The 14519-nt window shown below is 39.3% G+C and overlaps 1 protein-coding gene across 1 annotated transcript in view; it reads left to right on the forward strand.

Annotated features, from left to right (window-relative positions):
- frmpd4 (FERM and PDZ domain containing 4) overlaps window positions 1-14519 on the forward strand; it is a 24861-nt gene continuing 10342 nt past the window's right edge. The window contains 4 exon segments of the mRNA XM_063887359.1: window positions 1-403; window positions 7402-7518; window positions 13753-13913; window positions 14178-14280. Coding sequence (XP_063743429.1) covers window positions 363-403; window positions 7402-7518; window positions 13753-13913; window positions 14178-14280 — 422 coding nt within the window. The 5' untranslated portion in view covers window positions 1-362.

A 14519-nucleotide genomic window follows, 5' to 3' on the forward strand; every position in this document is an offset into this window, starting at 1 on the left:
GCCTCTCTCCAAAGCTGTTGTTACTGTGTGGCTCCCGCACATCATTCCAACGCGATGGAAATTAAATGAAGGTGGCTTAACGCAGCTAACACAGGCATGCTTTGAAGGATGTAACCGGGGGAAGCTGCTCTGCCAGATCCTTTTGCATGAGCTGTGGATTTGCGCTGCTGAGGCGAGGACACAGCAATCACTCAGCCATGCAGAAGCCCAGACAACAGGACTAATCTCTCCACCTGACTTGTGGAAGCTCCACTTTTTTTTCCTGAATTATTTATTCCTCACTGCCAAAGACAGTGTGGGACAATGGAGCCGGAGTGAAGTACATGGTTAATTTGTAGCTTTGACTGCAGTCTGCAGCGCACATGGATGTGTTCAGCTTTGTGAAGATGCCAAAGCTGCCAGGGTGAGTCCGATGAATGCTTCTGTGTATGCCTGTTCGATCTCTACCAGGTGGTGTTGTGTGTCTATGTATGGGCTTGAATTAGATAGGACACAAGAATCACATGTGGAACGAGATGATTAAATATGCTGAGTTATTGATTGCTCAAGAGAGCAAGTTGTGCAGTCATGTATGATGGAGTGAAGTCGACAGGAGTGGGGTGGATGCAGAGGATGATGCGGCTATTTTATGTGTATATAAGTTCATAAATGTCTTGTACTGCGGAGAACAGTCATGGTTTGTTGCTTTACGTGGTTTCATCAAACCTTACATGTTCTAAAACACTACGAGGAAGATCTGAGGTTGTTTCCATTTTAAATTACTTCAGTTAAAGGGCCAAAGATAATGGTCATCAATTCATGTTGAGTTATAAGTCATTTTCAACCTTTTTTGGTTTACAATTTACTGTTATCGGTTATTGGTCATTAAAATCATACATATGCATGGTCATTTGATTGGTCAAGTTTAAATTCCAGTGCCCAGAGCAGGAGGATGATTACTGAGAGATGACTTATAGTGGTTAAAGGCTTGCTGTTGTACAATGAAGACAATACACTGGAGGGAACAAACCGACCACATCAAGGTTTAGACTGTTATTGTAACTCTTCATTTGGGAAATTTAAATGTTTGTTTTAACATGAAAGTGATGGAAAATATTTGGAATGTGAACATTAAACTAACAATCAGGAGGGATGTATTCACTGTCAGGATGACACCTCACCTTATGCACCCATGGGTCTGCTAGATTGAGTTGATCTGCCCCAGTGGACACTAATCCTCCTCAGGGATTTGGCTCCATCGGAAACACTGGTGGGGGAACAGCTGATTATAAATGGGAATTACTAAATCAGATACTGTTTGTGTCACAAGAATGCTCGCTCAGTGCATTTCACTTATGAGTCATCAACAGACTGCACTGGTATTTTTTCTCATTAGTTTAAAAGACAAACAATAAGCGAGGAGGGATAATAATGCTTGAAATGTTTTTTTCTGCGATCAATGCAAATTCCAGTTTCCTTTCTTTAACATTCCTAGAGGAAAGCAGGCAGATAGGAGGGATTTTCCTTCAGATTAAAGGGCCGTTGTTTTCCAGTTAGTATCCCTCCATGGCAGCATTTCTGATGCTGCTTCCAGTGGACCACCATGGTCACTGCATCCTGTCACTGCTAATAATGCCACACAATGCCATCCCTGATTATGAGTTACCACTGCTACACTGGCGTTTTTTGTTTTGTTTTCTCTCTCTCAGCTGCCAGCAAGAATTTAGATCAGCATGACTCTATTTTGCTAAGGCTACAGAGAAACCCACTGTATGTATTTAGAGATGTACCAGTAAGGGAACATTTTCATCGTTCTCTCCTACTGCTGCCTTACAACGCCCCCAGACGTGACTGCCTCAGAAACAAAGGCATGTTCTTTCTTACATTTTTCTTCATTCTTGTTCGTGTTTCATCTAACATTTGCACATGGTTGATGTTCTTTTGTTAATGGAGTGTTTGCTAGATTTCACCCCTAGTCTTTTCAAAACAAAGTCGGCAGCATTTAACGAAAGTTTTTCATAAACTGCTTTATTTGGTTTGGCTTAATTCAACTTAACCTAAAGTGTTGTAGGAACCAAAATGCTTGTTTTTCCATTGCTTATCATTTATATTATCTTAATTTCCCTTTACACCACACTTAATTCTTATTGGTTGTCCCTTCCGGCAATTTTCACATGGGTGTGTTTTATTACTATATAGGTCACCTGTTGGATGCCTGTTTTGTGTATGACAAAGAGGAGAGGGTGAATTGGTCCAACACTTTCAGTTAACTGTGTGGTCCGGACTTGGATATTGTTTGTTTTGTGTATAATTAAACACCATGAACATCAACTACAAGTACAGATTATTGTATGAAATGCGTCACAGAGAAAGTTGAAGCCTTTCAGCGGCATAGCTCATAGGCAGTGTTGTTACACTTTTGATATATCCTGTGCTGCTTTTAAATGATTTTTTCGCAACAGTACTGTGGAGATTATCAGCCTTAACAATGCGCATCTATGGACAATTACAACTCAATCACAGTGACTTCCTAACTCAATATGGGTGTTGACATTTGTGCGTGTGAGCAATTGCTTTGCATTTACGCAATGCATGGACGGACTATTTTCTATTGTGCGATGATGGAGTTCTTGAGGTTATGCAAAAGATATGCTGTATGTTTTTTTTTTCTGGATGCCATCAAGATTAATTATATGGAACATCAGTGAAACATAATTTACTCGGTTTGCATGACTTCACTCATGGCGGTTTTTTTCTTAAAAAATCTATTCTGCTGTCTACTCTTCGACATGTTTTGACTGCAAACTTTTTGAACAGGAAGTCACGGGTCTGGACTCAAATTGATTAGCCTAAATGTTCATCAGAGTACACAAAGAGCAACAGATATGTCATTGTTAGCTGTTCACGTTAGAAGCTCTCAGGGAAGAGTATATCAGAAATGGCTTTGGGTCAGAGATGGGAGCCAGCTGGCTGGTGGACGAGGTCCCAGGCAACCACTTATTTAGTTCTGTCCTTTAAAGCTTTTAGCATAAAAGCAGTGAGTAGCACAATAAGGTGAATCCACGTGTAGTTCAGTGCCCACAGGCTGAATTCATCACTATATTTGGTTGACGTTTTACATAATGCACTGTGAAAGAAAGGAGGCTTTGGGAAAATGCAGGGTATAAATGAAATATAATGACAGATGTCTTTGCTTCATTCAAATGAGAAATGTGTTGTGCTTGTGCAACCATGCACATACAATTCTGCAAGCATAGGTGCTGCAGCAGGCTGTGTTGTGAATCCGGGTTTCAAGTATAGCTGTTTAATAAGATGATAGTGTTTGCCGTTTAACAGGTATTCAGGAGGGTTGTGAGGTCTTACTCAAATAGCAGGAGGATCGAGGATCATAGCGTGTAGCCTGTTTCCCAGATGCTGTTTTATTCCCGCCCAGAGGAGATTAACTAACCAAAAACCTTTTTCTATATGGAGGCACCAGAGAGCTGCTCAGGATAGTGCAGTTGCCCATGGCAACAATATCAGTTCTTCCAAAGACAAACACAAAATGCAATATTCAGTGGGTTTAATGGGGGGGATATACACTCATGTTCTCAAGTCTGTGTAAGTAATTCACTCATGTGATCTGATGTGGTTGTGAAAGTGGTTTCGTGCAAATAAGGAAAATATAAAAAAAAGAACATTTGATTCTCTGATGTCAAAAACAAAAAAAGTAAACAAAAACAATAAGTTCAAAATCACAGAAATGGGTAAGAATGGTAGCAAGCAACTTAGTGGTGCTCTTGTCAGCAATATTTTTGATTACACCAACCGCCAATTTGAAATGGCAGATTGGACCATGTTCGATTGCCGTATTCATCACAGGATGAGAGTGAAGCAGAGAGCTGATGTTCCTGATACAAAAGGCAGTGCGTTTGTCTCCTCAACAGTATGGAGGTAGTCTGAAAAGGAAAGAAGTCGAACAATGCCTTTAATCAGAGCGGTTCCTCTCTGTCTGAACCACTTCTCTGCTCTGCTCCCCCCATCCTCCTCCCAGGAGATGGTCATCTCATCTGCTGTCTCTTCACAGATTTCATATCCAAACAGAATCACATTAGCAGTCTGTCTCTGCATAAAGGTCTCTGTTTAGCACTGAGAAGCAGCGTCACAGCCTCCTGAATATGCTTCTTCCCTCGCTGCCACAAAAGGAGACCAAAAATATTATTTAGGATTTCTAAAAACAGTAGGGTATGTTTTCAGTGATAATCATAAACAGTCATTACAACAGTCATAGAATCCTGATCCAAATAAATCCAGAAATGTTTAAAGGAGTTAATTATTCTATCTATTAGTTTAAGTTTAAATCCTTTAAAACTACTGGTAATGCATTTGAGAAGGTGTGGTTGCATATAGTGTTTACCTGTGTGTGGATTTATAAAGCTGCAACTGTTGTGAATGTATAATACACACGGTCTTATTAGACATGATCCCTATCTTCAATCACACTCTAAACTGGCTGCACTGTAAGAGAAGTATGTGCTGTTTAAGTAATGGTGATGTAGCTAAGTAATATTGATATTAATGTGGGCCCTCCTCCGGAGTAGTGACTCCCCCAAGTGCATTCTGGGAAAGCTCTAAGAACCAATAAGTAAATACAGAGATTTGCCCTTTGCCAATGAGAACGTTCATGTCAGTAACCATGTTGCAAATGGGGGACTTTGACACAAACTCTACTCAGAGAAAAATCTGAATATGGATGAAAATGTACACATCCTTATACGCAGTGTGTTTAATGGCCGGCATGTGGCAATAGAGTGTGGTTTCCCATAGCCTCATGGAGATCATCCATGTAAATAATTTAACTAATTTGAGGGTCTGTGTTGGAATGTGCTCTCCTAAGCGGTGACTTGTCTATAATGCATAGTTACTCCCTACATTAACAGGATTTCAACCTTCATAACACACCACTTCAGTCCTCGGTAAGGTGACTGACTTGTATTTAGAGTAATGAAAAGGAAAGTGAATGACTGTGATAAAGCAAGGATCACATTGTTCATGCAATTTTTATGAAGCACTGAAAAGGGATCTTTCCCCCACCTCTCAGGCAGTACAATTAAAGTCAAATCTTCAGAAGTATAGTGATTCATGAATAACACACTCTTGCCACATTCATCTTAACGAAGATATTAAGATAGATGATCAAGATGAAGCATTTGACAAATGTCGCCTTCGATGGTACATCCTTGATGCTAGTTGCTGTGGTAACTAAGGCTTAGACCTCCATGTGTTTGCAATGCACCCTATTGATTATTATGAACTGTGAGTCATTTTTCCTTTTCCTCTTGTTGTTATTGACTGTTAAAGATTATGCTTTGGTTGCTTCTGGGATGTTAACTTTGCACAATTAAAACAAGAAAAAGTCACTCTTTATTTTTGCAGTTTTTGTGCAATTTGTTCTAAAATAAATGACATTTGTTCACAACCTCTTGTTGCAATTGTCCTCCCTTTGACTCTTGGGTAACTGTTCATGAATTGTGCAGCATGGCTTGCCCACTTGGCGCTCAATTACTTAGTCCGATGTGACTCTGCAGCCATCATTTATTTATGCTATAGCCGAGGAAGATCAGTTTCACTGTCCACCAGTTGGTGAACCTTTTCAGCCTCTCTGTAAGCTGGAGTGCTGCGCCTCCATGGCATAATGCACCTCCCGCCTGTAGACGAAAGAAATCAAAGATCACAGTATTTATGACTGTGTCGTTAATACAAACTTGTGGCTGAGGGACAAAAATGGATTTTGGCGTACCATTTTAAGTTCAGATACATATTTTAAAGGCACAGCGTCTGAAACTGTAAGTACATTATGCTTTATTACGTAGTAGACCTTTGAAAATGTCATTGCCAAAGGTGTAATCCTTCAGAAATACCCTCATAAAAGAACAATATTCTCATGCTGCAAATCTTTGACCTTTCATACATTACATCTCTTAACCTAAATGTGTAAATTTGTGACATCGAACGCTGCTCGTGTTAACGTGGCTGCTTTATCCCGGAGGCTGAAATGGATGGGATAAGTAGGACTCATCAATGAGGTGAACATGGCTCCAAAAGTGTCACACAGCATCTAGTTTGTCCACACACATTGTTCGTGCTGCAGGAAATGTGTTCTAAATATACACCATCGAGGCCTGCTCCCAGCTAATTTACTGCAGGTCAAATAAATCCATATCCGTGTGGAAACGCTATTATCACCCAAGGAAGAAAGATTGCTTTCTGGATTCAGAGCCCAACCTTAAATCTAATGCACTCAAAAACAGCATTTTCAGCACAGGCCCTTTTATGAATTAGTTAATATTTAATGCATCCAGTTGCACTTAGGTGTGTTGATTTTGTTAGAATAACCCCAAAAATACAATTTTAAGTGCCCAACTTTTGCACTGAATAGCTTTAGAATATGTTGTACTTTTTTTCTCAGCGTATATGTTTTTTTGATGAATTGGCAATGTTTAATTCATACCTCATGAAGTGGGCACGTGCACCCACACAAACAGACGTGTTGGCGGGCACTCCCACACAAACACACACACACTCTCATGCAGATACAGGCACCCTGCACACACTTTATTATCATCGGTACAGTAACTGGGGAAACATTTAGAGGGGAAGAAAGAGGAGCTTTGAATAATGAATGCAAGAGCCCTGTTACACGGCAGACAAGCCTTTGAAGTGACATAACTTACTGCCACTGCTTTCATAGCATCACCAGTGTGCAGACACAAAGACAGAGATAAAGGGAAGACACGGAAGGGGTGCAGACAAAAACACATTTGAACCAATTCCAGTTCTGCTGAATACCTGCAACCTGCCAACTTGTAGCACAGAGTAACGGCTACAAGGTATTGTGTTATTCTGGTAGAATCTCAGTATCTTATCCGTTTAGATCCGGGCAGGATTTCATAGACTTCAATTCATTATTTTGTGAATGGTGGTTAGCTGGTTCTCTTCTTTGCATAAACTTTATCAAATTGTCTTGGCCTTGAGCAAATGAAGGTAATTCCTTTTATAAATAATGTGCTGACATCTAGAAATATAAGCAATTTCATGCCTCTCAAAGCACAAGAGTGAGGCATGACAACTATGCCTGTGTGTCTAGCTTACGTAATTAATTAGATTTGTATTCACTGAGTGAACTGCGGCTATGGAACATTGTTTATCACGCTGGAATCATCTCTTTTCACTTGGGTCGAAACGCATCACGTCAGCCCTCATTTATTTCTATTATAATTGAAAAAACTCTATGAAAGTTATTATTTTAAAATGATTTCAGATAAAAACTGACTCTATCATTCAAGCCTGGAGCTTGACATTGTGTTATGCAAGGGTTATAATGAAATAGCACATTATGATATGAATTTATGCTTAATTTCTAATCTTTTTCTTCTTCCGTAGCCACAAGACCAAATCCTCAGGCTGGCCGCCCCCTTCAGGGACCTGGAGTTCTTCACAGGGACCCCCCAATGGATGGGACATGGGCACCAATAGAGAGGGGCGTGACTTCTACATCAAGTAAGTGCCCTGTGTTTAAAGAAACAGTGTGGGGGCGTTCTTTGTCCCAGATGTTTCTTACGCTTTGCCAACCTGTGATTATTCTCCGGGCAACGTCACTGCCTCCACACTGTCTCCATCTGTGCGTTCAGACTACTGATTCTCTGTTCCCTCCACTGCTGCGCACACTCTGCCCCTGCCCACTCTCGCTCTCTCTCACACACCCACAACACTCCTCATGCAGTCTCCCAAATGCAGAAGAGGGCTTTTGAGAGTGTGTGTTTGTGTGCGTGTACTCTGCCGCTGAGGAGGAAATTCACCTGTGCAGGGACTTGTTTTGATCTGAGAGTCTGAGCGTTCCCCAGAGGATGCTGGGCTACAGTGGCATCAGCGTAATTGATCCTTCCTAATTGGCACTTCTGGATATCTGTACAGGCAGGTAAAAAGAAACTGCACTGTTTTTTTAATGTTTGTGTGCACATTTTAAAATGTAATTCATTAGTTTTTGCTTGTTTCATTACTTGTGTTGATAAGGCAGAGATATAGCCTCAGATGTGTTAAATGCATTCAAACTAGATACCAGATTCTGACTGTTTTTGATTCGCTCCCTTTTTCACAAACTGTTACTTCTGCCCATTTAACATTCATTAAATTGTTATAATTGATTATCATTGCACAGTAGTTTTTGTGTCCTAGAAAACAATCTGTGTATTTGCATGCTATTCGGAATAGGAGGTGAGCACTTGTCACACTCGGGTTATAGCACGAGAAGCGTGATGTCAGAGGAGTTATATAAGAAGTAAGGAGCAGTGAAAGTGCTGGCTGCAGAGGGGCATATCATGGAGGCTGTTCTAGCTGCAGCTTTCTAAATTTGAGGCAGACTCATGAATTATCAAATGTCCCTTTCTGTGACTGTCTGTAGTCATCAGGGTTTGTCAAGGCTCCAGGGTGTTGGTAATAAATTGTTGTTTTTCTCGGTGGAACACATGTCTGATCTGCGTGACAAGAGCACATGAATAAAGCAGTAGCTGTTTAATATTTACTCTGTGACACGGGGTATTTAACGTAGCTGTAATAGAATTTAGAGACAGCTGTGACAATAGTCTGGAGGATTGTTAAAACGAGTAGATAAATATAATTGGGAATATGACAGAGTTAACCGAGTATTGTTCTTTGTCTAGACTCAGCTTGAGATGGCAGGATGGCAATTTCTTTTCAAAGTTACACAAAGACGCCAAAGTAAAATTAACAGTGGTTCCGTCAGTACTTAAATTGACATGAATAGGCCACATTTTAATGACAATTTCCTCTTGGGAGGTTTAGACAATTCACAGACCCTCTAAAGGAGGAGTGACACAACAACAAAAAATATGCCAATACAAACTGGCTATGATTGCATAATTTAAGACAAAGAAAAAACAAGGTTGTGTTCCCGGCAGGACAAATATAACCGCCTCGGCAACAACAAGTTGTGAGCCGTGTCAAAACAGCCTTTTAGCACACGAGTTTGGATATTGCTTTTGGTAATGAGCTAACTCCACTTTGTCCACGACATGCTTAAAGAAAACAAGAGTAAAAACAGTATTTCTTCGCCATCAGCCAGCATTTTCTTGCCACTCCTTTTAGTTTATCTTGTTAACTGTATAGCTCAAAGTGCAGCTTCTGTGGGTTGTGTGGAGGGTTGGTGAGCAACGGTAGCAGCTAATGAGTATGATTAGGGACCATTAGATGCATGGCTGTCTGCACAATGGGAATGCAGCCATGTTTAGCAGGTGGCAGTGCAGGGGAGGAGACAGCACTCTTCCTGAATGCACAGGTCCGTATGGTTTTGATTTGTGCACAATCTGTTGATTTTGTAATTTCAGACATCAAACCGACACATAAATCCAGGTAATGCGTCTAATGAGCACCTTCAGAATTCAAGTGATTGAGTTCACTGTGATGTAATTATTGTTATGACTTGTTGTGTAATGACTGGCAAAAGGCTGAGGATAAATGTGTTATTTTATTAGGCATTAGAATCAACTATGTGCTATGCTTTTTCAAGAAATGAAGGGAGAAGATTTACACTTTCTAAGGTGTCACCTCTGTGGTGGCTTTGGTGTGCCCCTGAAATGTTTATGTTTATCAGATATTTAACTGAAAGACTTAGAAATGCTGGTAATGCTACCACCAGTAGGGTGTGTAAACACTGATGGGGGTGTGTCAGGAATATGTGCCTACTCAACAACAATACTTTCTGTAAAGCCTCGGGATCCCTTTCATGGTTTGAGAGAAATATCATATAGGCGGGTCAAATTCAGAAATATGGGGAAATTATTACATTTGTGATTATTTAGCTGTTTTTTGAATCTTTACATCTAAATGGTAATTCCCTTATGCTGTTCTGTTCACAAATACAAAACATCGCCTGCCGCTTTCATGCCAGAAGAAATGACCTATTTCAGGACCTATTGTTATATTGAACCCATTAAAATACATAAATACATTAAAAAGCTGCAACACTTATTTGACACATTCTCTTTATTTTGAGAAACCAGAATGAGGGTTTTCTCCTTCGATGACCTCATGGCCGACCCACTCAGCTCATTATTTTCAATTAGCTCCACCTTTTTAGTCTTGGTGGGTGCTGCAGGCTTTGCACAGCCGCTGCTTTTCTCGTCTGCCTTTACCATCCAGCTGTAGCAAACTGCCATGAAACCAGAGGCTTCGGTGTTAATTTGACCAATTAGTCCGTTCATTTTCAAATAGATCTTCAAAATTGCTTTTTAAACGGCTTTGGCGTTTAACTTTTTGTTGCTCTGTTTTATTAATAGGCCTTGCTTTTTATATACTTAATAGTTTCTCTGTACTGTGAATACTTTCGGGAAGATGCTCTGTAATACATTTTAAACTGAGACTGTGGCTCAGTGGGATAGTGCGTTGATCTTTGGATCAGGGGAACACAAGTTCAATCCCCACGGCAGTCAGCATGTCGTTGTGTCTTTGGGCAAGACACTTCCCCCCAAATTGCTCCTGTGGGGATTGTCCACAGTATTGAGTGTATGTAAGTCGCTTTGGATAAACAAGTAACATGTAATGTAATCCCTCATTTTCAGTGAGGAATACTGTACATGTATTTAAATCGGTCAAACCGGTGAGAAAATGTGAATATTTTGCGATTTATTGTGATGATAGAGTAAATGAATGGGTCAAACGTCCTTCATTTTGCGTAATTATAGATTAACGGATTAAAACATTTTAAAGAATACAACTACAAGGTTTATGTGTTTTGCCTTTAACTTCTAAAAGCTCTTTAAATACTTGTACAGTACAATGGGAGTAACAATTATGTAACAGGTTTCCTAATTATGTCAATTTACTCCCATTTTTTAAACATGTGGGATTAATCTGTTTGTTTTTTTATTTGTTTGTTGTTTTGAATTTTGTATCACTTTATTTTTTAAATATAATTTGGTTATTAAGAAAGGTTTGTCAGAAAGAGTCTGTATAAACAGTATAAAGCCGAACTCATCTACCAAAAGACACCCTCAACAACATGTGTGTGCATGAAAGAGAAGAGATGCTTTTATCTTTTAATCACACCTTAATGCAGATGTGTTAGAAACCCACCAATGGATGACTTCAGGCTGTGTAATTTGAATTGAATCAAAGAGGATTATATCTTAATTGCAAATACATGTAATGTAGCCTTTGCATAATACTGATGCAGTTCATATTGAATTAGCTTCCATGTATTATCGTTTATATTTAATGAGTAGCATTACTTTTGAGGCAATTGTTTAATTATAAAAACTAGAACATGTGTCGGCAGAGAACACAATGTCTGCTGGAATCTTTTAGAACACATGGACACATTTGGTACATAGCTTTACTGTGAATATGTGTTGGGTACTTTTAAGTTATAAACAACCCTTAGTGTAGTTATTTTTTCCGCTTTTTCCTTGTAGATCAAGATATGTAAATGTAGTCGTTGTGACGAGAAAGCACTTGCAATATATCTTAAATTTAAGAAACCTTGAAGAAGGCTCTTGAAATAAACTGAATTGCAGCTCTCAAAATATGTGTATCTCCAGCCAGTAGATGGCAAATCATGTTGTTTAATCTTCTATAGATTATTGCTGTTCAGCTCATCAAACATCAGGATCGTGTTCAGCTTCAATATAAAGACAATTCTTTATTTAAGATAATTATTTGACTGTTTGACACGCATTTAAAGTCTGTTTCCCACTGTTGCTATGTGCTGTTTGACCTCTTAACTCCCCTTCAAATAATAACTGCTGCCTTTTCATAGAATTGGCTATTAAAGTCAATGTTAACAAACTGTTTGTACTATTTGTCTTATTTTGTTTTGATATTTTTTTCTTTTGGATAATGGTTATATAAAGGTTGAGGTTTTTCTTTTACATTGAAAGTCTATTTCATTTGAAAACATAGCTCTCTAAGACTTAAAGGTAAAAGAGCATCACAGATCGGGTTCACTTATAGTTCAGGACTGATATTTCCACAAGCAAACAGAAGTTGTAAAACCTTGTGTCAGCATTCCTTCCGCTTCCTGTCTTTTTGTGTTATCTTTAGCTGCATTTTTACTTCTAATAACAGATCACACATTCACATGTATTTATCATTTATAGCTCTTGGAGATAATTGTTGAATCTTCCTCTAATATTTCAGTTGATAGTCACTTAGCTTTGAACATCTTGCTGAACATGTTTTTCGGTGCAGTCAGGATTGCGATTGACAGATCTTTCTGTGTCTTTGTGCTTTGAAAGATTAATTGTTAGTATTTAGTGGTGAACAGTACATGTGTCAAGAATAACTGTGAATTACACACTGTCTTCCCACGGCTTTAATTAACCGACATTGTTGGCACCATACGGAGCGGCTGCTGCTGCTTCTTCTGCAGCCAGGGAAAGTGAAGAAACACTGTAAAAACTATGAGCGCAGAATACGTGAAAGCTACGAACAGTTTCTGCTTTAGGGCTCGAGGAGAGAATAACTGGATTGCAAGGGGCAAATAAAAATGCATAGACCAGGGTACACAAAGGAAGATTGGCAGGATTCTCATCCAAAATCATAATCAGGCAGTCATGAGGTTTCAACATCATGACACTCCACATCATACCTGCATCTTTATAATGGTGGCAAAGCGATAGCCAACACATTACATCGTGAGTACTACAGAGAAAACGAAAACTCTGACTGCTCCTTAGTAAAATACACAGTGGATATCTGCAATGTGAGAACACAAACATTGGAGCTGATTACCATCGCCCACATGTTCTATTTCTGCAGCATTGGTCTAGTTTCTTATTTCCCAAAAAATATACTTTCTGTCTTCAAAAATGTGGGGATGCAGAGACAGGTTACAAATCATTTTCTGTACAATAGGCAGTAATATTGCATTTTTAACAGCTTTCTCTGAGGTTTAATAGTTTCTTACTAGTTAATTCTCTTAAGTGGTTATATTAGTTCAGCAATCACATTTTAAATAAGACCTGCAACTCAATTTTATTTTCGTAAGCGATTCATTTGCCCATTATTTTCTGGGATAGCTAAACCTGATGTTGCCTTATATAAGAAAGAAGGATCATAGTCTCTTCCACACAGCCAGGCATGTAGTTGATTAATTAAGAACCCGGGCATCGGTAGTGAAACTGATACAGTCAGACCGGTGCGTCCTTAGTTTGTCCAAATAACAGTCCCAAACCACTTAGCAACAATATGTCATTAAGGCATGTAAATCTTCGCTGTAAAAAAAGCTTTTATCAGAAAATGATTGGAGGTTTTACATATGATTTTACTTTGACCATGAGTCCATTTCTGTCAATTGATTGATCAACTTATCACTACAGTCAGCCTTTTTGCAGAAATAAGGATACCGATACTTAATACCCAAATCCAGTTGTTCCTTGTAAATCCCAAACATGTTTACTTATTATCATCAATATCCCAAATGAAATGTATCGCTTTAGTGATGTCCAAATTCATTTAAATACAGAAAACAGGAAGATCATCCATTTGAATTCCTGCAGCGAGGACGTCTTGGGTGTTACAGCAGCAAAAAGGATAGTGGTAATATAAGTAGATTACTGAAATATTATCAATGGCATTTTGGAATTCTTATAGTGTAATACTTTTCTTTCATATACTTACATTGGCTTAACAACACTGCATACAAAAGCAGTGCTTTACAAAGTTTACAACCCGTAGTGATGAGTAAAGAAGGATATATCCTTTGCTTTCCGTCCGTAGCCACCTCTCCCAGAGCTACTCCCTGGATGAGGTCCGTCTGGACGGGGACCGGTTTGTGCCGCCAGCGCCCCGGAAGGTGGAGATGAGACGAGACCCAGTGCTTGGCTTTGGATTTGTGGCAGGCAGTGAGAAACCTGTGGTGGTCCGCTCAGTCACCCCAGGTAAAGAACCCCGACAATCAACTCTAGTACAGCAATGACTCATCCTATCCATGGCTAATATCAACACAATCCCCACAGCAGATGAAATCCTTCTAAAAAAAAACCCACAAAGACTCTGTAGTTCACATGGATGATTCATTGATTTTAACAGCACTCGATGAATAAGCATTCATTAGAGCCCTAAGCCACAAGACAGGAAACAAACAGAGATGGCATGACTGTGCACTTTGTACCACTTAACTGTTGTGTGGTGTGTGTTGGCAGGGGGTCCATCAGAAGGCAGGCTGATCCCAGGAGACGAGATCATCATGATTAACGATGAGCCGGTCAGCTCAGCACCCAGGGAGAGGGTTATTGACCTTGTCAGGTATGACCACACTCTGAGGTGAGATGTCAATTCACCTGTTGATGATTATACTGTATAGTACATATCAAAATGAGTCACTCTTCTTGGAAGTTTTTCTGTGTTATTGTCTTACAACAATACATCAAAGTGTATACACTAATGGAAAAGTAATATACTGTATATCTAGAAAGTGATCTTGATTAATTACTTATAAAATACATGTTTGCATTAGTATTTATCCCTGTAAGGACACAGCTAAA

This window comes from Eleginops maclovinus, chromosome 7, assembly GCF_036324505.1.
Source record: "Eleginops maclovinus isolate JMC-PN-2008 ecotype Puerto Natales chromosome 7, JC_Emac_rtc_rv5, whole genome shotgun sequence".
In the NCBI taxonomy this organism is placed as follows: domain Eukaryota; kingdom Metazoa; phylum Chordata; class Actinopteri; order Perciformes; family Eleginopidae; genus Eleginops; species Eleginops maclovinus.